At 37.9% G+C, this 26414-nt stretch overlaps 1 protein-coding gene across 10 annotated transcripts in view; it reads right to left on the reverse strand.

Moving 5' to 3' along the window:
* Positions 1-5121: 5121 nt before the first annotated feature.
* Positions 5122-26414, reverse strand: part of TRIP12 (thyroid hormone receptor interactor 12) — a 79575-nt gene continuing 58282 nt past the window's right edge. For 8 of the 10 annotated variants that reach the window (XM_055724016.1, XM_055724014.1, XM_055724011.1 and 5 more), the window contains 19 exons: positions 26073-26214; positions 24939-25130; positions 24109-24260; positions 22089-22261; positions 21582-21655; positions 21275-21474; positions 20291-20418; positions 19844-19995; positions 19267-19409; positions 17842-17998; positions 16600-16698; positions 15933-16047; positions 15502-15656; positions 14836-15000; positions 13475-13639; positions 9784-9897; positions 7907-8001; positions 7581-7684; positions 5122-6541 (listed from right to left, as the gene is read on the reverse strand). In XM_055724016.1, coding sequence (XP_055579991.1) covers positions 6345-6541; positions 7581-7684; positions 7907-8001; positions 9784-9897; positions 13475-13639; positions 14836-15000; positions 15502-15656; positions 15933-16047; positions 16600-16698; positions 17842-17998; positions 19267-19409; positions 19844-19995; positions 20291-20418; positions 21275-21474; positions 21582-21655; positions 22089-22261; positions 24109-24260; positions 24939-25130; positions 26073-26214 — 2722 coding nt within the window. In that variant the 3' untranslated portion in view covers positions 5122-6344. The remainder of the gene's footprint in view (positions 6542-7580; positions 7685-7906; positions 8002-9783; positions 9898-13474; positions 13640-14835; positions 15001-15501; positions 15657-15932; positions 16048-16599; positions 16699-17841; positions 17999-19266; positions 19410-19843; positions 19996-20290; positions 20419-21274; positions 21475-21581; positions 21656-22088; positions 22262-24108; positions 24261-24938; positions 25131-26072; positions 26215-26414) is intronic. The other 2 variants (XM_055724017.1, XM_055724013.1) reach the window with 1 other exon arrangement.

Here is a 26414-nt window from a genome sequence, read left to right on the forward strand (position 1 = left end):
CATAATCTGCAGCTGCAAAGACCCATGTCATTTCCATTAATTTTATAGGAAAATTTAGAAAACCTTTCTCTCTACATATGAATTTCTCCCATTGAACTTAATTAAATTGATAGGACTGATGTAGCACAAAACAGCACAAGAATATTTAAGATTGGTACCAACTTTTTTGGTTCTCTATTATCAGAAGATGCCTGCACGCAGTTTTCATTTTAAATTCTAAAGATGCCTAATTTTAGAATTGCAACATGTTTTAGTACAACAAACAGATTTAATACAGTTGGGTCTTGAAAAACCCAGGGAGACTGCACAATCTGTCCTCTGGGATCCGAGGCAAAGGGAAATAACCCCTTCTCCCGACCTGCCAGCTGCGCTCCCGTCGATGCAGCACGCGCCGGCCGGGCACAGCGCAGACCCTGCCCAGCACAGCTGCGCTCCGGCCACCTGCTCCCTGTACCTCTGCCTTGGGGTCCAGCAGCAGCAGCTGATACCACCAGCTGTAAGCTGGGCATTACCCATCTTAGAACTCAGTGTTCATAAAGGTGGAATAATTTGGTGTTTGATAAACGTTTTAAAGAGGCTTTTCCCCCCTATTTTGAATAGCATTTATGCTTTTAGTGCCCCACAACAAGGCTTGCTCTTTTGCATACCAAAGAAATATCAAACAACTGTAGGAAACCTTTCTGAATTATTAGTAACATCAATACTTTCAGTAAATTCAGCATGCCAAGCTACAGACTGAAGACATAAAGATTAAATACAGCCACTTGCTTGAGAAGCATAGCACAGACTATGGGAAACACTGGCTTCAGGAAGAAAATAAGTCAGGTAAGAAATTGTCATTGTTTAGCCAGTGTCTTACCAGTTTCAATACGTAGAAGTAATAACATGTGAAAAAAAGGTTGGAAGAGGCTGGGAAATGAAGTGCCACCTCCTAGACTGTCTATTCCTGGGTCTCTGGAGGAGGAACAGCAGACCTGCAGCCAGGCCAGGTCTGTGTTTAGCCTAGAATATCTTGGAGAGCAGCTAAAGGAAGAGTAAAGCCACGTACATGGTGTTTGCCCTGAATACTCCATTTCCCATCATTTGTAACTCAGGGGCCTCTGAAAACAGACTGAGTTCCACTAAATTCTGTTTTTACTCCTATAACCCATTTCATCAACGCACTACTAAGCACCAGTCAAGGTTGCCGTCTTCCCTGAAAGCACAGGTTTTACTTTACAAGGATCTATGAAACAGACCCTGCTCCCACCAGAAACAATTATCCTAAGCACTGTCAACATTAACCTCATCCACCACATGAAACAGCCACCAAGAGGCCATGGGAATAAAAGGGAACCAAAGAATGGGAGGACAGGCAGAGCAATGAAGCAGGAGTCCGTGTGTAGCTCCCAAGTTAAATCCACAAAAACACTGTTGAATTTGCCACAATTTCTACTGCCAATTTGTTGTAGTTTTCCACACTAGGACAGAAGTCTTAAAATTCCCATGTTCCCTTCCTGTAGGATCCCACCACCCAGGGTGTTAAAAGCAGGCAGCAGCCAAGAGCACTCCAAGGACAGTTCATGAAATCTCACCATCTTTCCTCTCTACCTTTCTCTCAGTTGTGTATTTGGGGAAATAGTTTGAGGAATAGCTGTTGAGATGGGATAAATGCATTTTTTTTTTAAGCATCAACCTACCTTGGCTTTCAGTATACATGTATTGCATTTAAGCTTACCTTTACAAAGGAAAGCTGCTCCTTCCACCTCTTCCTGCTGTCAGACAACAGGGCAAGGCGGCTGCCGTCCCACAATTTTTCCCCCCCGAGCTTATTTACCACTGTCTTTAATGGGGTCTCAGCAAAAGCCACAGCCCAGCAGTACAGAGGGGCAAAACAGGACAGGGACAGACAAGGCTAAAGAAAGAAAAAAAACCCCAAACACAAACCCACAAAAAAACCACCACCTAAAAAAAACCCACAACACACATTACCTTACCCCAACACACTGCTTACAACTTGACCTGGAGCTGTCCCCTTAACTACAGGACGGTGTCCTAGAGTCTGGAATTCCACGCACACCCCTTATTTGCGTGTGTGGCAGGGGGAGTGCGTGTGGTGTGGGTCCCTTTTCCCTCCTTGAACCAGGTTTCCAGAAGCCGCTGCCACACCAGATCTAGAGCTATCAGGAACTTCAGCGCCTTGAAAATACTGGCCGCATCTTCACCGTTTCCCCTCCCTTCATGTTCCCCTGTTTACGGTTCAGGATTTCATGCCTCCCCAGACACATGCAGCAAAGGAAGAGACCCCAGACCTGTCCCTCCTCCAGCTCCAAAGCAGGTTGATGTCCCAGCAATACATGCACACTCCAGCCCCAGGAGACAAGGACACAGCATTCCTCCAAAGGCATCTTCTACCCCAGTGCACTGAAGCAGTTATTCCTGGAACCATTCGCTATTAGTCACTGGCAGTACAACGATGAAATTTCTTTCCTATCTCCTGTGTAAACATGCATTAATGTCCTGGTAAAGTGTGTGTGACTGTGGAGCTTACGCTGGGGCACTGGGGTGGGGTAATAACTACTCCTCATAGGGCAACCAGCTGTACTAATCTGAGAAAAGCTACTACAAACATGATGCCTTGTGAGAGACAGAGCAAGCTGGGAGTACACAGCTGTGAAATTCCTGCCAGATCACAAGAAGAGATCATTCAGCACCGAGGTTATCCAGTTCAAGCTGTCAAGAAACTAGGAAAGTAAAGTATCAGACGGGACAAGCCCTGAAAAGGCTCAGCTACCGCTAGGATTTTGCCCCCCTTCCAAACTTTTCATTCCAATCCATCTCAGAATCTTTTTCTCTGTTCTGCGAACAGCTTTACCTATAGAAAAGCATTTTAGCTTGGGGGAGGCACGTTCACGTTACAAACGAGGCATTTCTATCCCCAAAGTCAGGCAGACTTCCAAGCTCCTGTTAGAAAGCCCTCTGCGGAGGTACAGCTTCCCAGGTGATGGGAGCTGGCACTGCTCGTTGGAAGCCAGGCTGCCAAACGCAGGTGGGGAGGGCCCAGACACCCCGCCGGTGGCACAGCAACCTCCAGCAGTGGCCAGAAAAAGGGCACAAGTGATGCAGGCACCTGGAACGGCATCAGTGCCCGCCCTCTGCTGAGGAGGTGGGTGCCAGAGGTCAGCGCAGTTAGGGAAAGGAGAGAGAGAGAAAAAAACCAAAAATAAAACACACGGCGGGGGTGGAGGGGCAAGGAAGAATCTAGGCGAGTCAATGATGCAAGCACTCAGCATGTGAAAATTTGAATATCATGAGTTTGGCAACGGGCACGAGGATTTTACACATACTTGGAATTCATTCTTGTACATCTTCCTACGGAATACAAAGTAAAGCAGCACTACAACTGACTGATTCGTGTCAAATGTGATACTGCTTAAGTGTTCCCCTACACAAGTTTTCTGTGTAACACAAACACCTACACAAAATAATAATAATAATAATAATAAAAAAATCACTGCAACAAGTTCAGTAGCAGCTATCAGTGCTCAAATAGCACTTTTTTCCATGAATGATTTTTTGCTGCTCTCATTAATCTAGGACACGAAACTCATCCAACAGAGTAAGTAAAGGCTGGTGTTCCCTAAAATCAGTTGATTGTACCATGTTAAAAAAAAAGCGCCTCTATTTTCAGAAATAGGACTTATTGTACCTTTTATTATACCTTCTAAGGGCATACAAAACAGTTCAGTACTAAGATGACTACACGTTCTTATGAGGGCTCAACAGGCACCTGCACACACCCATGATTGATTTTAGCAAGCTTTTTCCCTTAAACCAAAATTCCTGAAAAGAAGGAATTCTTATCTTACCCCACCCTTCCACTTGTTCTCAACTACTCTTAGATACTACATCTTCGTTTGTAGGGAAGTATTGCAGTCACGCAAACTGTGACTCTTCAATTTATTCTTACAGTTTGCTATCTTAACTTATTAAGCCAGACTAGCTCTTCTAGGACACTAAAAGCTGCCCTTGATAGGAAAGAAGAAGAAGAAGAAAAAAAAAAAAAAGCGCATCACCTGAAAGGGTTTCATTCACTTTAAGCCAACTGCATCCTCAGTCTGTGCTGAAAATGACAGACAGCACAACAAAAATCATCACCACAGGTACCTGGTTTTTCCTTCCTTTTTAAATAGTCAACCAACAACTTATTTTCCCACTGAAACAGTTACACAATGGCTATACATCAAATTTGAAAGCTCCTCAAAATTTCAAAGTTGATGAAAGCCAGATTCTAGAGGGAGACAACATGGGTAAAAAAATATCAATACACGTGATATTTTAATACAAAATATTAGCTTTTTTCTTTTTTTTTTACACAAGTCAGTTTTTTTTAAAATATAGAACCTTAAAAAATGAACAAATTGCTATCCACACACTATAAACACTTTGTTGTGCTCAGTTTGATCAAGTTATCAGAACAATTTAAACACCAGTCCATAGTTTAAACACTGCCTTGAAGTTTTATGAAAACTATGCCGCACTGTGCACTACCTTTATTATATGTACAGTGTGAAGCACCTTCTTTCAGTTTTAATACGACAGTAGAAACTGTTCAGTTATCAGGTTCTTTGTGCAAGGATTTCACATTCTACTCATGCTCATCGACAGATTTGCATTACATTTCAGTGGCACTGGTATGAGCAACCACATGTAATTCTGTTAATGTTCACTGGAAGAATGTCCATTACAAATTCTGGAAGTACAAGTTCTTCAGCTAGATAAAAGAAAATTTGTTAGTTAGGGGAAATACTAGCCTGATTAGCCAGAATTTAACAATGTCTAAGCACTGAAATGAATTTTGATTTCTCAAAGTTGAATAAAAGTAATTAACTATCACATTTTCATAGAGATTAACTATGTAGCAGGTACATCTGAGGAATATTTGTAATTGCCCATTTTTTGAACCCATAGAAAGGAAAAAATTTCCCTCTGAGTTGGAGGTCTTAAAAGGTCTTGTTTTAGTAGTAAATCATCCACAAGTTGCAGGCTGTTAGCCAAGTAGATTTAGGACGATTTACTTGCATTAGAATAATTTACACAATTGAACTTTATGCATACAGTACAAAACTATGAACAAAAAGGTGAAGCAAACTTTTTTATTTATATTCAGGTAAAAACATTAACCTGATGAAGTAAATTATTGCAGATTTGAGAAATCAGCACATAAAACAGTTGGACAGAGCATTGCTTACAGGTGCTTTATCTGTGTCGAAAGACAAAGGCTGAACTGTTTGTTCCAAGCTAGTGCTGGGGAGAAAAAAAAAAAAAAAAAAAAAGAAAAAAAAAGAAAAAAACAAAGAAAAAGCTACAAAAGTAACCAGGAACTTAGATCAGGAACAAGAAAACTGTTTACTCAAACAGGGAATGAAACAACTAATTTTCCTTTTAAAAAACTTTACATCAATTCAAAATGCTCTGGCCTTACCACAATACACACTGGCCAGCCCAAGCTGTGGACTTCAACTACGTAAAAGAAATAATTCTTTCTAGCCTCTAGTAAGAGGCTTTTGCTGCCTGAATCACTGTGTAAACAGCTCTAGAGCGTTGACTGGTAAAGACTGTCGCCATTATATCCTACCACTACAGTAAAACTATGCTATAAGAAAGGTTCTACCTAGTTACAAAGGCTGAATTATATTGACAATATATATTTGATTTCAGTAAAATTTAAATTATCTTAATCAGAGAAAGAGGCACGGAGCAGATAAATGCCCGTGCTAACCAAAACATAACAATTGTTGAATGTTGCACACAAAAAGAACCAAGTGAATTGCACATCAGACGATACATGAGGATGGGTAAAATTAGAGGCAGGTGAGGGTACACAGAACTAGTCTACTAAACTAGATTCATCAAATACATGGTGTAATTTAATTTCTGTACTTTAATTTCTGTACTTATGTACAAAAGTTGTCTTTGGAGGAAAAACTTCAGACTTAGCTAGATGGATACACACAGCCCAGTATTAAACTGCACAGCGACATTTATTGTTCCAGCCTGGAAAAACATCCCTTTTTAAATTTCACACAGCAAAGCAAGTTAAAAACTTCACTCATCAAATAAATGATAATTTAAACAAGAACTTGCTAAAGAAACCTTGTCACAACAACTTTTAGGGCCTGATCACTTTAAGTCCATAGGGGCCTTTAATGAATATCAACCAAGTGTCTTTGTTTATAATCTGCAAGCCGTTATTCTACAACAAGAAGGCGTAACACGTTTCCTTGACTCAGGTGATATATTTAGAAAAGAATCAAGAGTTTCTCTTTTGCTGTAACAGGCAGACATTGCATTTTTCATTGTGATCAGGAAAGATGGAATGACTGCTGCCCTTCTCTCGCAGCTATCAAGAGTTTTTCACGCATTATCTCAATAGTTGAATAGTCCGGCAATTTGAGATAGTTCACACAAGTCATTACTGAGGGTAAGAAATCATCTGGATTCTCTGTCGACTCAAATGTCTTGCGTACAATTGTCAAGGGAGGATTCAAACTTCGAAAGCCTGTAAATGAGAAACAGCATTCAGAATCAGGTTGTTCGCCCTGAAAACCCACAGTTAATACTGTAGACATCCAACAGTGACAGAATCGTGTATCTCGCAACTTTTAAAAATGGAGATTAAGAAGTCTGTTTAGAATATGGCTTAATAAGGCCATGTAGCAAGGTAAAAACTACTTAAAATCCTGTCTGTAGATTAGTTTTCCAAGATGAGTTAGAAAAAAAAAGAAATAAGCTAGACACATCTACTTCTAATTCTGTTCTCTGCATGTATAAAAAGCATTATGGTTGTAATAGTTTTGGTTTGGTCTTTTTTAAGAGTTTGTTTGTTACATGCACATTTTCTAAGATTCTCAGAAATAATCTATGACCGTGGTACCTAGTTTTTTTACTTCAGCTAAGGTTTTTACACTCCTAACCCTAATCCCGTCTGCATCACCTCTCCACAAAAAAACTCTAAATTTTTTTTATTTTTTTTTTAATCAACTCTTTCCCCCAAACCCCAAAGAACAGAAGTAACAGAACAGATGCATAAATTCTGGTTTTACTAGCAAAGCATTCAGCTGAGAACACAGGAAAATGTTTATCGCTATGCTAGTATTGTCTCCTTTCCAGACAGGAGATTATTGTTTTCAGGTAGCAATGTATCACGCTGTTGTTGTCATAACTTAATGCACTTCTAGCCAAGGAATAATAACTTAATGCACTTCTAGCCAAGGAATAAAGTATTACAGGTTTTCAGGGTGGTTTCCCCCCCCCCCTTTTTTTTTTTTTAAGTTTTGAACTACTTTTTGCCTTCCAATAAGTTATCTGGTAACATAAATTAAACCTGAAAAGAGTCAACTGAATGAAGCATCATGAGATCAACACAAAACTTACGAGAATTCTACTTGAAGACTACCCCACCACTTCTGAAACTAATAACATCAAACAACCTCTAAAATACAAAGTATTTTTTTCCTATACTGAAATAATCCACTTATTCTGAAAAGCAGAAATAACACTGACTTCATATACAGCAATACGTAATGAACAAAACCTACCTCCTACAGGCAGTCTGGGGCTACCCGTCACAAACTGAAGAAACAGTCTTTGCTGCTCACTATCAAAGCTACTGAGAATTTCAAAGAGATACTTCACTGCTCGACTAAGGAGGGAAAAAAGCAAACTTTCATTTTGTTTATAGTTAAAATAATTGCATCAGTTTCACATTCAGTGCAGTATGAATATTTTCAAATTAGTTTCATATACTGTTATTCAAGCTACAGTTACATTCATTATATATATCAAAAAATAAAATTACATTCAAGATTAAATACATATTTTTCTAGTGCTAGTATTTATTTCTTAAACACCACCACCGTATTACCTGTCATGTGTATAACCGTGATCTGGCCTGCAACATTCCATTAAAGTCTTTGCATCCCAAGTGTCTGTTTTACTGCCGCACAACAGCTGCTCCAACTATAAAGTTAAAAAATAAGGAAGTAAGTTTTCCCCTTTGTAACCTGAGGCAGAACAAGTACTGTCCATCCTGACTACTGTTACAGCGTTCTACTTTCTGGAAAGGTTTGCTGCAAAACAGTCTCAGTCACCCCAAATAATCCTCCCAAATTCTTTGACTGCAATAGCTTCATCGCAGTGACAGCCTCATCTGCTGAATCTGCCTTTGCACACAATTCACTACCACATGAGAAGCTGAACACAGCTCTAGAGACAGTCCTAACAAGCAATTTACACTGGAGAACCAAAAGTGCCTTAACTTTTTGGAAATCTCAGCATTTTAAAGAAATCTAGGGAAATGGGAAGAATAAAGTGTTTACACTTGCTTTTTAGAGTTCTGAGCTCTTCTTATAAAGGGAGAAAAAATAATCATTAGACAAAGATGGATCTGTCAAATAGCAGTTTTGTACTTAAATTCTTTTGCCTGTTACTTCTATGCATTCGGGCAAGCAGAGATGACAGGCTACAGCCAAAACACTGAGCACTTCTAAGGGCATCCTTCTATGCTACAGAAGCAGCTGTAAAGCCCCATTTCAATAAAACTGTAATTTTGACACACCTAGCTGTTCTGTTCATGAGCAAAAGAATTTTACCAGCTCTTTATAATAGTTTACAAAAGGTTTGTAAAAAGGTTCAAATGGCTGGATAGCTATCAGCAATGGAACATGAGATCACACACATGTATTCCACCACGGGAAAGGTATAGGATCTCTCTCACTACCTCTATGATTTAATTTTGATCAAGTGTATTAATAGATTAGCAATAGACTAGTGTCTGTATTTTCAAGTTCCCAAGCAGAAGTAGGCATCAAACCATGCCAAACAACAACAGGACAGAAGAACAGCATCACGTATGCCACAAAACAGAGAAGAATGGGTAAAACACCAGAGAAACTAGAATAATCTGCCATTTTTACTAGCCTTAAATTCATTGCCGAAAAAAAGGTAGTGATACTTTTAAAAAGCAGCACCAACAGAGGCACAAAGAAGAATCACTATGAGCAGTTACAGATCTCAGCTTTAAGAGACTCATATCACAAAGCGTCAAGAACAAGGGAGTGACACAATGGCTTGGCTAACATACTCCTTCAGAGCATGCTTAACATTTTTTCATGAAGTTAAAGGTATAAGTTTATGAAGGTAAACAAATCCCTTCAAGGTACAGTCTTCAAATAAACTTCCTAAAGGTAGAGTAATAAAACGTTCTCTCTTCTAGTCCAGACAACCATAATTGTGTCTCAATTCAGCCCACTTAAAAATGTAAGAATTTTACAAGGAAATTGATATAGTGGGTGGCGAGAACAAGACCAACTATCCTTATTCTTCACCCCTCTATCTGAATTTCCTCTTACTGTCTAAAGCTTCATTAAAGAACTAAAATGTTTTTTTAATAGACTGTCCAGGTAGCATCCATGTCTGTGTCTATAGCTACTATGAGGTACTGCAATACAAGGAATTAAAGTATCCATACCAATAGAGAGCCTACATATATAAATTTAAGGACTACCCAGAAAAGCTGGATACACTGAGTCTTAAAGAAAACTGAGCTGTTCATGATAAAAGCATCAAATAACCACCGAACACAGAAAACTAAGTATGCAATTTAAAGGACATCAAGTTTTACTAACATGCATCAGACACGTAATGTAATCAGACCGTCAAAAATGCACTGCACCCAGTTCAGACTATCCACACATACAGATACAAGGTTATAAAAGAATCGGCAAAAACACGTTTACCAACCTCCTCAGGATAGAAGTACTGAAGATGACTGAGGGGGAAGACTGATTCAAATCCATCTCTGAATGAGTCAAACTGTCTGGCAACACCTTCATTTAGTGCCCAGAATATAACCAACTGCAGGGAGGGAGGAGGAGAAAAAAAAAAAAAAAAAAAAAGTCATTTGAACAAAAGAAGCATGGAATGATCGCTACTGTACAAAAGCCTACAGCTGCAGAAAAAACCTGCAGAAGCCTAGCCCTATGGTCACTGTAGTTGTGGCAGTGTTTGAACTTTGATTCATGGAGCTGCTCCATCCACAGCCTTGCCTCACCCTGCCTTAATTCATAAGCTCATACTGCTGCATGTGTGTAAAGTGCAGTCCTGCTGCAATGCAACAGACAGCATTTGTTGGGGTTCCTTTACAATTCTGTCACGTAGCCTGTCATTGCAAATTGAACCCCAAATGACTTTTGCCAAACAACCCCATATTTAGACCACTAAGCATGCAACTCATGCAGAATTTAAACATAATGGCCTTTATTTTTGATATAACAAGGTTAATATGTGCAATTCAGAATAGCTGGTTAAACTGAATCTATTTAACAAAATATTTTAAAACAAATTAAACATTTATTAGGTGTTTTTAGAAGCCTAACACAGGTGTTCTCTGTGTATATGGATATCCATTTAAAATTCAGCAACTGAAACAGAAATCCTTAGGGCATCACAGGCAGTATTATATTACTTTCCCCATGGAAATATATAGGTCCTTTTTCTAATACATTGTTACAAAAAGTAACTTTAGTGGTTTTGCTATATTTAAAAGCTTATTAGAAGGATATATGGGAAAGAGAAATGGCATCATTTCATGTTACTGGGATTTGGTTAGGAATCATAAGGCAAACAACAGTAAGACAGTAAGCCTTTAGTGTCTGGTGGGTTTTTTTGTTTTGATTTTGTATCTGCAGTTACTCCCTCAGGACTAAACTCACCTTTCAAAGTGGGCAGCACATACTGGAAGAACGATCACCAGGGGGAAGGAAAAGGACATGACACAAGCAAGACCAAGTTTCTTTTAAATCTCCTGCAGCCAAGTATTTCTCCACTAAATTAAAAAATATATTATACATGGCATATTGCATGCCAAGTTCAGATTCTTTTGTCAGTTAGTGCCACTGATGATTACACTTGCCTTGGATATCCCTCAGCTCTAGCAGGAAATGAAGGCTGGCTGTAGAAGATACATTGTCAACACACAGCTACTAGCTTTTAGATGTGTTAAAAGCTCTGACCTGGAATGCTGAGAAAAGCTTAGAGACATCTATGGATGCATCTGAAAATGATTAAAAACCTCATCGATACTGCTGGACTCCTGAACTAAATATTTAACCCTTTCCCAATAATTGAAGAGTTACTTGTTCCAGAAAGCTCTCAGATATGAAAGTCTATTAGGATCTGTTGATAAGCTTTCCGATAAAGGAGTTAGGCATTGAATTTAAGGTAAGATACCCCTACCTTCACACATCAGGCTGTAATACTGAAGAGGAAGCTAGTGAACATCAGCAGCACAGAAGGCTGTTCTGTAACGCAGAATACTCTATGGCTATCCTAGCAGCAGCGTTGCTTATTTAGAATTGTGATTACTTTTTACGACCAGGAGTGTGTGGCAAAATAAGCTGCACTGTATTCCTGTGGATTCAAAAAGGAGATCAAATTGCTAGGCAAAAAAACGGAATTTTTTGTCCACAGATTTAGAACAAGCAAGCTGGCCTCCTTTTTCACAGTACAGGGGAGAAGGGGGCAGGGAGAAAGAATGAAGTCTTTCACTATACTGGTAGCTGAAATGGTTCTACTTTCTGATAAAGATAGCTCCTGTGGGAACCATCCGTGGCAGGGGCGGGGGGTGTGGGGTGAGTGGAATGACTGCAGTAGAGGCATGAATAGTAACAGCAGGATATTCAAGCTTTATAAACTACTCTTAATGGTAATCCACACACAACATTTTAATGAAAATGACATTTTCAAAAGCAGAGCAGCCGACCCACAGGGAACTGTACAGGCTAGCTGATAAATACACTGTTTCTAAAGTGCAATTCATCATACTTGTGATACAGAGGACACTAATTTTCTTTCTGGAATCTCTTCTATTTCCTTGACATCAAGTTTGTAATGCTAATCACTGAGATATAGTTTAAAGTCTTCTCTATAAGGCAGGAATATAAAGACAAGGATAGAAAAATTGCATCGTTGCCCTTTCAAGAAAATAGTCCCAAAAGTTGTTTAGAAAGACGCAGAGAGCAAGCTTTCTGTAGTGATCTGCTGCTCCTTTACCATGCCAGAGGCTTGCAACAGGACAACTAGAGGACATTTGAGATGCCCATAAGCCTCTCTCAGTGTATCAGATACCCGATACGTTAACCACATGAAAAAAAATGTGACTGCAAGCTGTATGAAAATCAGACTTGAAAGCAACCTTGCTCAGCTTCCCTCAATAAACAGAGGCTGCAAATACTGTTTCTGATGAATGATGGTTGTTGGCACAGCCCTTCTGTAAGTCTGCAAACATCTTTATATCCAAATACCTTCAACTGTGCAAGTGATATTTACTAGCAGAATTTGCTTTCAACAAAGATACAAGAACTAAATATGTGCACAAGAACCGATTGGAAGATGATTCTGGAAGATGAACAGCAACTGCTCAATATTCGGTTGTAACGATTAGAGTTACTTGCAAAGTTCTCAGTTGATATCCAAGAGCTTATATGCCCCTTACTGAATCATTCCTACCAAAACATCAGATATATTTCTCATCAGCATTTGAAAATCTTAACAGTCCTCACAGTGTCATTGGCAGCAGACTAGCCTGTCAGAAAATTTATTATTCAGGAGCTGGAATAATGACTTCTTCCATGATGCAATCAGTCATTCTTACCTCCATCCTACTCGTGAGTTTATGGGATAATATTGCATTCTTCCTGCCTTTCCTTATGTCTTCCAGACTGTTTTTAACAATTTCGCCTTAACACTTCCTTATACAGAAACAGTTTCCTACCTTTGCTCAGCAGTATTAACCTTCTGTTTTGCTAGGTTTTATGTCCCTTCTGACATAGGAATAAATCAATATGCAGTTGTACTTTCAACTTATTATTGCACTTGTTTTGTTTTCTGTTCCTTACCTTATTTTGTAATGGTTGAGGTGGGTTGCTTGTGTGTCTTTGTGTGATCAGTTGCTTTTTGGTTTTGAGAAACACTACTGTTCTAATCTTAACTCACAACTGAACTGATGTTTTCTTAATTCTGACTGAAAAAAATTTCACTATTACTATAACAGTTCACAGGCCACTGAAGTGTGGATAGCAGGTGCTAAATCAGTGTTGCAAACAAATTAATTATCATACCTCAATGTGGAAACTTGTTAAAAGGATTCTAAAAGTCCACAGCTCAAATTACTGCACTTACTACATATTTATCCAAAAAACCCCATACTTCTGATGACTTTATCAACTATAAACCAGACTTCTTTACTGTAAAATTTTCAAGTCAGGTGTGCTGACTAGATTGTCTTTCTGTAGTGATAAACTAGTGCAGAAGAGAAGCAATCAGTAGGAAAATTACTACTGTGCCCAGTTGACTAGAATGAACTGAAATACAGATGGAAACAAGCTCCTTGGGAGCAAGAATAGAGAAAGTTTTAGTCTTTGCTTTTACGTACTCTGAGATACTCCTCTAAGTTGTGGATGGTGACCGGTATATCTTTTCCACCTTTTTTCAGTTCTATATTAGGAAACCCAGGAAGTGTGAAGTCCAGCCCTAGGTCTTCCACTGAGCAGCCATTCATAGTCAGAGCCTCCAATGCATACTGTAGACTTTCTTTGGTCTAAAAAAATTTTAAGTAAAAACCAGTGAGAACAATTCGTTCACATTAACTTATCCAAAAGTCATGACTTCTAAAGTAGTTTTGACTAAGTAAACATTTCTATAATAATATTACTATTAATACTGTTACAGTACTCCTTGCTTTCTTTCTGTATTTTTCATACATAACAGTAAACCAAGCAAACCAAATAAACTATCTTAATGATAAACTTGACAGATCATAACACTACACTTTTTTTCTAGTCATTTCAGAATTGCTTTAACTTCTTGCACAATATTTGTTTAGGAAAATACTACTGCAAGAGAAGGGTATGTGTAATATGCTAAGGCTCTTAGGCTATGTTTTTTCCTTAGAGTAGTTAATGGCATACATATTTGGCATGCATACTGACATTTTTCAGCTTTCATCCACCAGGTTTCAGGTTTTTCAAACTCTTGTTGGGAAATTAAAAGCGGTGATCAAGGAGAGAGAGTGAGACAGTGAGGTGAAGAGGAACAAAGGCCCACAGGCTTGCAATAATTTCACTAGTAACAAAGCAGATGTATTAAGAGTATAAATTAGGTTATTACCACCTACCATCTATTAACATTGGATGCTAGAAAGAGCATGCATGCCAGAGACCTTTTATCACTACTCTGCAAGTGAATAACCTTGAAAAATTAAGACTCTTCTGTATCTATACAAGAACCTGTATGCTCACATATGAAGCCAGTTTACACCAGTTCAGCATAAAGCTCTTCAGTGTCAGAGGAAAAAAACGTACAAAAAGGCACTTCTAAGAAAACCTGAAGATTTGACTAAACCAACTAATAAAACAACCTAAACTTTTTGAATGCTCAAAAATCAAGGATAGAATTTTTTTCTCCAATAGTAAAGTTGGTTAGGTTTTTTTTTTTCCAAAGCGAACCAAAACCAGAAGTTACCTTAGGCAAACACCTGGCAGTTTTAGCCATTTCTAGCCCGTGTTTAATCCCACAGAAGAATCCCATAATAAATTTCTACTGTTACGAGTCTCATCACAAATACCATGTTACAATTGCCACTGATTTTAAAACTACCCCTTTTATTAGAAAGAAGTAATCACCACTATTACCATCAGTATTAAGCACTACCATACACTCTCAAATTATGGCTAGTTCATAAAATCCAAACGTGTGTGAAGATGCACTCTTCCATTCTTAGGGTTACTTTCCCACCTGTGTTTTGTCCTGTTCAAGTCTTTTCTTTTGTCTTACAATATCTTCAAGATGATATATTGATTTGGCTACTACTGGATCAATACTGAACAAATCATGTGATGTTAAGGAAGTTTCCTGTCGTAGCATCCACTTATAAAAAGGAAGTCCAAGAGGAAGGTCCACCTGGAAATCAAGATATTTAGTACTCAACTATCTTCCAAAACTTTTGTACCTTTCACTGTTTTCTCTCTTACATTAGATCTAGAATATTATTTACTAAATCATAGCTCTGGCACATGCCAAAATACCATGTCTTGAGTGGTTTTACCCGAGAAAACACAACTGACTGCCTAGTGCACATACATTAGAGCAATCAGCAACTTCTCAACTGGAATAAGCAGCCCACAATGATCTTGAAAAAAAGATCAGAGAGATTGCAACACATGGCAGGCAATAGCTTTTCCCTTCTTCACTATGGTCACAAAAGCCATTGTAAAGATCTTTAACATACACTGCCCTCTTCCCCCCCTCAAAAGTTCAGCTGCATCCCTCTCCCCCCTCCCCCCGAATTGCTAGAATAGAAACTAATTCCATGCAACTCTTGATGCTATTTTTTTTCCCTCAGAGTCAGAGCCAGAAGTTAAATTTAACCCTTCAGATTCACATTATCCATTTCATTCTCACCAGTCTAAAATCCATGATTGCCTTGGCCATTAGTTTTCCCAGAAAGCGGAACTTCATTTTAACTTTTGCAATGTGAGCTGGCTTGGCTGTTCTACCAAAAGGAAGTGCAAAAAGGCCTTGAAGGTTATGGATGTACTTGGTACCTTCCTGGCTTCCTGTTGAGGAAGAAAGAAAAAAACCGCGTTTGTTCAATACATGCACTGCTTAGTTGCTTTCAAACTTGCATCTGGAATGACACTATCAGATAACCATAACATAAAGCTTCTTACAGAATTAAAGAAACCCACAAAGACAACCACACACTATCACAAGGCATGTATCACTAACCACAAACCATGGTGCTCCTTCAAAGCCATTCACGTAATTAAAGTCAACTTAAAATCGATTCAATATTAGAACAATATTGATAGTTTAGGTAGCAAAACGTTTACCTTTTGGATTGGCTAAAGTCACTTCTTCTCCCCTCCAAAGGCCTAAGTCTGCTCTCTGTAGTTCCTGAGATACAAGTGCATAGAACTCTAGCGTGGGGCCTAGACCTGTGCCAACCTTCAGGGGGAGGGAGGGTGTGGGGAGAGGAGGGGGAACGAGATAAATGAATGAATAAATAAATAAATAGTCGATTAGGTCAGTTCAAATATCAAAATCTTTACTTAACCTGAGAAATATAATGCAACATTGGGTATAAAGACAACTTGCAAAAAAGAAAGCATCCAGAGAACCTAACTATGCCAACATTTACAACACAACTGAGACAGCTTGGAAAGACCACATATCAGAGGGAATAATAGCAGAATGAAAGTATTAGCCACCTAATGATTATATTATAGAGGAAATACACACAGCTGTTTGTTTAGAGTTAGAAAAAGTGTGCTGTGCAGAATAAGACTGATTATGAAATTTAGTAGGTCAGAAAAGTTTTTCCTAGCAACCAGAAATCACAACCAAGTTGATTAGGGATAATTAATAGATAAAATTTGTGGCTCCAGCAATGGGAAGGACCAAGAATCTGACCGAGTCACTCGAGAAAAAGCTGTAGATTTTTTTTGTATTAATCTTCAGTAAAAAGGGGTTAAATTAGACTGCATTGATATTACTTACTTCATTCTCATACTGGATTTCCAACATGGCTCTTGAACTGCCTAGATCCTGCATCACAGATTCTGCCTGTTTCAACAGCTCATCTCTGTTCACAGTGCGCTACACATTAGAGAAGTTTTAAGTAGTGAAATTATGTCTGTAAGTCACAGCTCCCAAGGCAGTTACAACAGGAAAAATATTAGTTATGCAATTTTTTCCACCCCATGCTAATAGTTCCACAGTTCAACAACTTGTAAGCTTATACTTTGATAAAATAATTCTTGCTTCTATATGAAAACTGACTAGAATTAAAGTGTTTGATATAAAATGAAAAACCAATGCCTTACATTTCTATAACTACTAGGTACTACTCTTGCCAAGAAACTGGCAGTAGGACTATAACATAGCAGAGAAGTGTTGTCATGTGGCATTACATACCTTGACCTAATATGTGGAGAAGAAAAACACAGAAGAAAGATGCCAAAAATCCACCAACCTAAAGGAGTAATCTTATACCCTGCCTCTGGGGATTCTCTAGCAGGGAAAGTGGAAGGTTTCAAAAAACAAAAGAAACATCCAACCAAAAAAACCCAAACCACACCAAAAAAACTACAACAGCACTGGGATCTCTACATGCTGGAAGCTATATTCTAGTTAAACTAGATTCTCATGTGTCATCTTTTTTGCCCCCAGAGGTATTCAAGACCATATAGCAGATCTACACTATACAGTTAAGAAAACATCTCTGTAGACTCAATGCAGACACCCAAGACTCTCTCAATTTAAAGCAGTCACAGCTTAGTTTTATCATGTTGTGGTAGGAGGTTTAACAGCCTCCCAGAACACAAGGCAATTTTTTTGTTTACTCGGGTAACACTTACAAGTCTAAATCCTATTGCTTGAAATCTTTTTAAATTCTACATAAAACAGAACAGATGCCTACAAGCTAATATATTGAGAGTATCACTAATGCAACCATTCTTGAAGTATAGTTGCACAAACTGGGTAAAGACTTCCAACTCAAAATTAAGCAGGATGTGAGAAAGCAGCGTGGCATGCTCTAGCCCCTGGTGCCACCTCCTGGCACACACTGTGCTTGCTACTCAGCAGCTTTTAAATGAGTCACAACAAACCTCCCCTTACATCAGTATATACTATCAAAACCTGAAGTTTTACAAGCAAGTCTTGCTCACAATGATATTCTTAAAAACAATCTAAAACCAAACAGATCACTCATTCTGTTTTGAAACAAGATATACCTACTTTTTTCCTGTCCAGTCGTGGTGCCACTCTGCTATCCTGAGAATCCGATTGATTGATTTCTGGATTGGTATCCAGTAGTCTTTGCATGGCTCGATCACGATCAAAAGCAGTTACATAAAACAGCATTTGACGGGTATCAAATGGAAAGAAAAATGGGCTGTAAAGAGTATTGGATTAGTTAGATGGGTTCCAACTAGCATCTATGACTATAGTTCAGTTATCCTTTGTTGTGTTTTAATATGCCTGAAATCAATGCTTTATTAAAACGCTGTGGTGAAAGCAGCCTCCAAAGGAAGCCTTCCAGAACACACTTTAGTCACAATGCTTACGAGCAAGAGTTTAGAGCTAGAATATAAGAAGGAACCACGCAAAAATTTCAGAAACTTCTAACTCTTCCAGAAAAACAACTCAAAATACTTAAATGCCTTGGCTAATCAAAGTTTATATCAGAAGATCAATATTCTTTTACTTGCTCACACTTGTTTCACAATTACTAAATCCAACTCGCATCAAAGATTTTTAAGAAGGTGGTACAAGATCCCATACAGGGGGAGATGAGAACCTGCCTACAGCAGCATCAGCATTCTACATTCCACTATTTTCAAAAAACACTTTAAATATCTATGAAGGCTACCAGAGAAACTTCTTATTGTAATTTATCAGTTCTACTATTCTTAAAGGCATGTGTACATTAACAGTGTAGTCCTCCACTGACATTTAAGTGAAAAGTCAGTTTTACGGAACAAACTGCTACACGTTTGTATTAAGAATACACATTCATGCTCATCATTTGTTATTGGGAACATTTATACAGAAATTTAGAGATCTTATTTTAAAAACAGTTTCTCTAGAGTACACATTTCCAGTCAATTGTCACCAATATTGCTTCAGTCAACATGCTTCAAAAACTCAAGAATGCCAACTCTCATTTCTCACCTTTCAAATGCAAGAATTCTACAGTTTATACACTGCAGTCAGATACTACAAAGTACCATGAATATAGCTATATAAAAATTTATAATATTTTATCACAACGATAAAAAAATATTTTCCTTTATACCACATTGCTTAACGGCATTTTTGTCATACCACTACATTTATCTTGGCATGTTCAGTTTAACAGCAGAAAAAAATATGACCTGAATAATCAAGTACTACTACTTCAATGAGAAAACTTCAAATTGTTCAGAAACTCCTGTGATAACTGGTCCAAACTTTGCAGCTAGTCTATCCCTCCATGTTTGGTTTAAACTGTGCAATACAGGTGTAAGCATTCATCCAAGTCTACTATGTAATTCCAGAAGATTTTGGACTGAATTTTACTCTCCCCCAGCACTTTCAAAAGCCTTGTAACATATGATGCACCTGGGCTGCCCAGTCCAAGGCCTACTGAACTCAAAAGACTATGTTGAATGTCATTCATACCATGTTTTTCCAAGTTCTGTCAGCCAAGTTGGTATGTTTCCCGTCATAATTACCAAAGGATCCTGAAGCTGCCTGTTTGCTTTTGCTGTCAGTTTACTGTTGATAAACTCTGAGGTTGGAATTATCTCCTTGCAGATTGCATTCTGTAATGAATGAAAACAATGTACTTTTAGTTAAAGAAATGCTGGAAGAAATACTAAAGCCCTTTGTGCTTACAATTTACTTATCATAAAAGAAAAAAAACTTTTCATTGCCACTTTGATCATACAGAGTCTAAGCTGTGAAAGACCAAGTAGATTCTTACTACAGGACTAATGTTGCTCTTTGAACTTGAGGAAGGAAAAAGCACGGAAAAAATGTTTAACACACTAGGGAGAAAACATGATTGACTAAGAATTTATAGCCTTCATCTTACCAGAAGTTAGATTAATAGATAGGGAAAGATGAAAGATTATAGTATTTCATTATTCTGTCTTGGTGAGGGGTGGCCAGCTGAGGAAGGAGGCTGTTCTAAGGTGTTTCAGGACAGAGTTGTCTGTCTTCAGTACAAAAGTGACTTTAAAAGTGCTCTACTCACGTCATATAAGTAATACCAGTATCGACTGATAGCATGTAAAACTCTCAAAAGAAGAATAACGTCTAATGAGGGATCTTCAAATGTTATGTTCTCAGGTGGAGTAGATATGAGGTAAACTTCTAGAGGATTTAATACCGAAGGGCATACACCATCTAGCAGAAAAAAAGAGTACTTTATCAAAACAAATCAATCTGAAGTCTTCCCGAAATTTAATTATTAGGAGCCTAAGTAACATTAATCACAGCGTTCACTTAACCACAACAGTTCAGTTAGACAATGCATTAAATACCTGATTTTTAGTTTAAATGTCCTACACCCAAATGTATGCTTACTTTTCTTATACAATGCTTGCTTTAAAAGAAACACTATGGTGTCTCTAAACACTTTTCCTCCCCAACCTTTCAGAAATTTCACAGATCTAGCACATTAGCAAGGAAACACACTCACCGTGCCACAATTCATCATGCTTTTTAGAATTTCTAGGGGAAGTTTTCGTGGGAGCAGTTTGTGCTCTTCCTCTTTTACCACCAACACAGTCCTTATTACCATCTTCATCCTCCCGCACAGGTTTGTACCTAAAAAGCAATTAAAAATTAGAAACATGTTTGTGAAATACTAACTTACATGAAAACAAAAGCAGTTATGTAAAGTGTTAGTTCCTTGATTACCAGAATGTTACTTGAATGACAGTTAAAAGCAGAAACACAATACATTTGGATATGATCCAGCCTTTGAAGCTAGGCCCTCAGAAGCAAAGTATGTCATGGAGAAGAAAAAATGGGGACCCTCCAGCTCCACGAACTGGAAGAAGAGAAGCAGCAAGTATAGAAACACAAAAACACCCCAAAAAGCACAGACTTGATTTGATTGGTTTGGGTTTGTGGTTTTGGGGGGTTGTTGGCTTTTTTTTGCTTTTCAATAACATGTTGAAATATTTTAGAAAAAAAATCCACTGCTGAAAGTTAAAATTTTTGGCACAATCATAGGTCAATACTGCTCCTTGCGAAGTATGGCCAGAGAATATATGTACCTGCACAGCAACCAGCTATGAAAACCAGTGTGAAGTTGACCATTATTTGTAGATTGTAGACATGTTCTCTATTATTCACGGTTAGTTACCTAACACTAAGCACGTTTTCTCTCCAGCTAGCAGGTATCATTTAAGATTCCACATTTCCTGTTCATCAGCTTTGCTCATAAGCTAGAAAGAACAACAGTAGCTAACACATAAATCTTAGTTAAGAATTAATTATCTCAAGCACATCAGAAAGTTTAAAGCTTCACAGATTTTGGGGGGGGATGACACACAACAATGCCCCACACCTATAATCAGATTTTCTTTATGTATATACACCTAGGAAGCTGGAGAAGTTATCCCCAACTTCTCTAGGAAGCTGGAGAAGTTATCCCCAACTTCTCTAGCCAACTTACCAAATGGTATGCGTTTTTGTCCAAATCCCAGCTCTTCCTAATGGGTTGCTTTCGTCATCTGTAGACTCCCTCTCCTCCTCAGCTTGCAAACTGTACTGCCTAACTGCCTGATACACAGTCATATTGTATGGCAGCAAGTGATCACCAATGTAAAATTGCAGTCTGTGTCTCACATTCCCTGAATTTAAGAATTGAGCAGCCTGAACAAAACACACACACATACACACATTAGGAAACTTGTTGCTAGCTTTTCTTTAAGCCTCCCCCCACACTGTTCCCTCCCCTTCCCCCCAGAACAACAGCTTACCAAAGATTCATCTATTTCTTCATCTGACCCATCATCGTCACTATCCTCATCATCTTCTCTAACTCTTCCATAGCCTGATGCAAGAGAGGAGAAACACATCCTCATTTGTCTTTACATGAAAAGTAGCAATGCTTTTGTACTCTGAATTTTATCAATTCCACTGTTCAAAACAGTTCCAAAATATATCAGTTAAATAAATGTAAGGTTCAGACATGTTAGAACAGGATTTCAGTATCACCATCTGGCATCAAAAATGCCAAGTTACAGCCAATCTAACAGTCAGCTAGATTATACTTCTGTTAGTATTTAGATTGCACTGTTTACAACAGGATAAAGTTTGTCCCAGAAATGGACAGATTGTCTGCAGCCTTAGTCTCCTCCCCTGGGAGCAAGATACATTTATAAATACCTCCGGTTGTCTTCAGTGTAATTCTCACAGGTTTTTACTGACAGTAGTGGCTATCCCAAGCAGCAAAACACACGTGACTGTACAATATATATACATACCTCTAACTACAAGGTATCTTTCAATGGCTTGTACCAAAGCCAGAGGATCAATCTTCACAGGTCCACCTTTCCACTGTTTCACATTAGCACAGTCTGGATGTCTTTGTAGTTGGCATTTTAACTGATGCGTATTGAAGAATTTTAAAGCTTGGGATCCTCTGTTAAGAGAAAAACTCAAAATAATTTGTGAAAAAAGTTGCTACACAAAGAATCTAATAACTATAACTGCATTTTAAAAATGCATTTAAATAGACTTATACATGCATTTACAAATTCACTTGTCCAAAATATTATTTCTTAGTCTATTTCTCTAAAAATAAGCTATTAAGGCTTGGATGAACAGATTAAACATTTTATTCTACAAGAACACCAGAACCCAACTTAAGACAAAATCTGATTTCCAATGGAAGCCATGTGGATTAATTGGTCTGACTACAACATGGCCTATACCGACCACCTTTGAGATCTGAATTTGTTCAGTGGTCAGCTAATACCACATGAGATTCAGAGCTGTGTTTACATGCAGTGCAATAAGAATCAAAATAAGGACTGGAAAATGCAAGTATTGATTCATATGTTTAATAAGGACCTAAAGAGAGAACCTGAAAGCACCCTTGTTTTTTCTTGTCAGGTATAGTTTATATACATATTCCATTTCACCCAAACTACCAATACTCAAGCTAGCTGTTCTTATACACAAACGTGTTATCTTGGGCTACTGTTTCCAGGTGCTAGTGAAAGACTACCAAATCTTAATGCCTAAAAATCCTCATTGACATAATCCACAGTAAGACTAGCAGTCAAACAATGCTACAATAGTCTAACTTCCCATGTTTAACTTCATCAAAAATAGCAGTTTTTCTTCTATGATTAACAGCTTTATAACTTTTGCAGTTATCTCACTTTTTACAGAAATAGTGCATGTTCAGAAACGTTGTAAGATTACAGAGCACATACCATTTGCAAAAGCCAGTATCAAGAGAATTAATTCATTCGAGTACACATAGCTGTGTATTGCATTCATTCCCATGAATTCTACCAGTTTCACAATAAAACAAGTACTGAATTTTAATGTAAATTAGATGAATGCTATAGTCTGAGGCTCTGATACATCTACTGTAATGGATTTTGTCACAATTAGGAACAACAACAAAAAAAAAATCCATGCCACCTTAGTACCCAATAGACAAAAGACTTGGCATTTCAAACTTTAAATAATAGTTTTCAAAAATTAATTTTCAATGCTCCTCCCCTCCCGATTTCTACATAGTCACAAGAATATGTCTGTAATCAAACTGAGCTTTTAGCCAGCACCAAAAAACACTTTCAAAATTTACACACAACTTAAGCCTGAAATAAACTTACTAAATGCTATATAATGAATGAAAAACAGTGTTGACTTATTAAAGTACAGAAAAGAAATTGTAGAAATAGGTCTTGAATCACTCAAATTTGTTACTCAAAATGCAAAAAACAAGTTGGATTCCATATTTAATCTATCTTAAGATGCAAGGCAGGCCAACAGTTATTTGTTGATAGCCATGGAACTATGTTGATAGCCAACAGTCATCACTCAATCCATCACCATCCTAAAGACCAGAACATATCTGAGTAACAGAGTTTAGCGCTGCGATACAGACTCTCAGCAGTTTAGTTACTTCACTGGAAAGGTATCAGTGTCTCAGCAATTAATATGTAATTTCTTTCCACTGTTTGTTACATAGGGACGAGGAAGACATCAGAATTTTCAAAGCTTAAGTTTAGAGATATTATTTAAAATTACACATCCACCTCCAATCTAAGTGAGAGAAGTTTCCTAAGTAAGAAAAGTTTCAAGATGGTAAGCAAACATTTAGTTAAATATTCAATCTTGCACTGAATAAAAAAGCCAACTGTGTAACTGTTTTCTTCTTTAAACAGGGTCAGAAGTTTCTATTACCTCTTGGAACTTCTAGCATTGAAACAAGTTTTGGAAAACAAAAGCTTCCAACAAAACTGTTACCTGAGCATTAATCCTTACCTGCTCCCTGTTCCATTTCCACTTGGGAAGTCATGCACTTTAACAGGGAATTGTTCCATCTGACTGAGGCAATTGTTCATTTTATGGACCAATGCCAACAAAGGTGCATTTTCTAATGGCTCTAATCTTCCAAGGGGTTCTTCTCCAGGAAGCTGAAACATATTCCAATCTTTTAGTTATGTGTTTGGATGAATCCATCTTTAACAATTTATACCACGAGTTGTTAAACAAACAAAACAAAAAAAGGAAATTAAAGTAGCATCAGTATCAAGATGACTAAATGACACATAACAAGTTTATGAAAGACCTGTTTCAAAGAATGCAAATTTCTCTCATGGTTTCACATGAATAGCATTACAGATTTTCAGCATTCACCCTTAACAAAGCTTCCATGAGGCTTATTGCTATCTACCTTCTTCTCTTCCACTTTGAATTTCTTCTTTTAAATGCAAGACGATCTAGTTTCTTGCCGTATTTAGGATTAAAGAGAGCAAAAGGAGCAAGTGATAGGCTTACTATACAAACTCTTTCCATATCAACTTTGTAAAAACCAGGAACAACTTTTAAGTTGTTCAAGACTGACAGCTGGCTATTTTGAATTCTTTTCCACTGTTCTGTGGAATTTTCTGCAATTACAAGGTATTCTAAAACGTGTGACCTGTAAAGACATAGAACCATGTGAAAGTTTGCATTACAGCTTAGGCATAAACAAAACATTCCTTTCATACTCCATCTTTAAGTCAAGGTCATTCCTGAACATCTCAGTCAGGTAAGTACAGTTTGAGAGAAAGACAGCTAAGAATGACAAAACAGTAAAAAAGAAAACTTACTGGAGAAGAAAAAAATACATGAAGAAATCTTTTCAATCTGATATCCCTGCTTACAGCATCTTTCTCACTTTTAGATGTCAAATAAAGCAGCAGTTGTTTAACAAACCCACTATGCTGGATTTCAAATGAGGAGACGTCAGATTCCGAGACAATGCTACGGATTTCTACAAGGCACTCTGTTTCACCATCCACCTGAAAAAAATGTAGGTAGTGTTTTACCACCCAGGTATTAAGGGCTTAAGAAATACTATTTTTCCTCCTACTGTGTGGAACAGCTCTAAACAGAGAGGAAAAGAGCGTGGAGTGTATATTAATTCAATACAAGCAGTGACAGGGCAAATAATGTGAGGGTAAGCAATTTCTCTATGCAAGAGGAGCCATTATGGGCAACATCTATATTTTCCCCATTTTAAGAGAAAAGCAAGATCCCATTTCTACCCCATGCAATGTAAAGATGAGCTCCAAACAGAAGTTTTTAATTAGAAAAACCCAAACCCAAAACAATCACACCACAATTCAGCTTGGCATACATTTTACACATCATCTGTGTGGGAGAGAGGAGGAAGGAAAGTTTCATATTTTAATGATTGCTTAGATCAAAGCACAGAATGTAACTTGGCTGTTTAGCTACTTTAGAAGTTACAGGTTTAGACTACCTATCAAGGATCACAACTGAGATGGAAGGCTCCAGTTCTTGAGATACTAGTAGGTACGGCCCAACCTGCATTTCTTCTATCTCCCTTGCCCTCCCCTTCACGCCCCAAGTTCTTATCACAAGCTGTGTTCCTCTTGAGGTATTAAGTCAGCCCCTAACACTTCACCACAGAATTTTTAAATTTGAAATAAAATGCTGTGTAAGTGACATATTGCTAGGAATCAAGAATACCATTCTTAAAACTAGTCATTTATCATAAGCGATGAGTATCAGAACTTATACGCTATTACTAAAAAAACAAAGTCCTTAGCAAACCATTCCAAGTTAAGAAACATCGTATCATCATTTAAGTTAACAAAAACTATACTTAAAATATTTGCCATACTGTCTAAACCAGTCAGCTTTCCTCTAGCTCCCTCCTAAATAATTCTACTGCTTCCGTTCCCACACCCACTCCAAGGAAGTCTGCCACGTCTAACCTGGAGGTTGAGTTGTTCAGTTGCAGTGCAAAGTCTCTGTAATACGTTTAGTGCAGGATTGCTTCCATCCATGTTTTCAGAACTAAAATAACGTTCTACAAATTTATGGGCTTGCTCCTTAATCCAGCCCTTAATTTTTTCTCTGTAAGGAAGCACACAAAAGTCATTCAGCCACACTTAGCAAACACATACTCCAATATTACAAGTAAACACAGAGTACCTTTTTCCCCACGTTTAACAGCAGTCACAGACAAAAACCCTTCCCCTCTTACTCCAGCACAGTAAAGGTCTTATTCTCTACAGATCACTTCTTGCACCATTTTTCTAAATTCTCGTATTTTT

Source organism: Falco cherrug, chromosome 11 (assembly GCF_023634085.1).
Source record: "Falco cherrug isolate bFalChe1 chromosome 11, bFalChe1.pri, whole genome shotgun sequence".
Lineage (NCBI taxonomy): Eukaryota > Metazoa > Chordata > Aves > Falconiformes > Falconidae > Falco > Falco cherrug.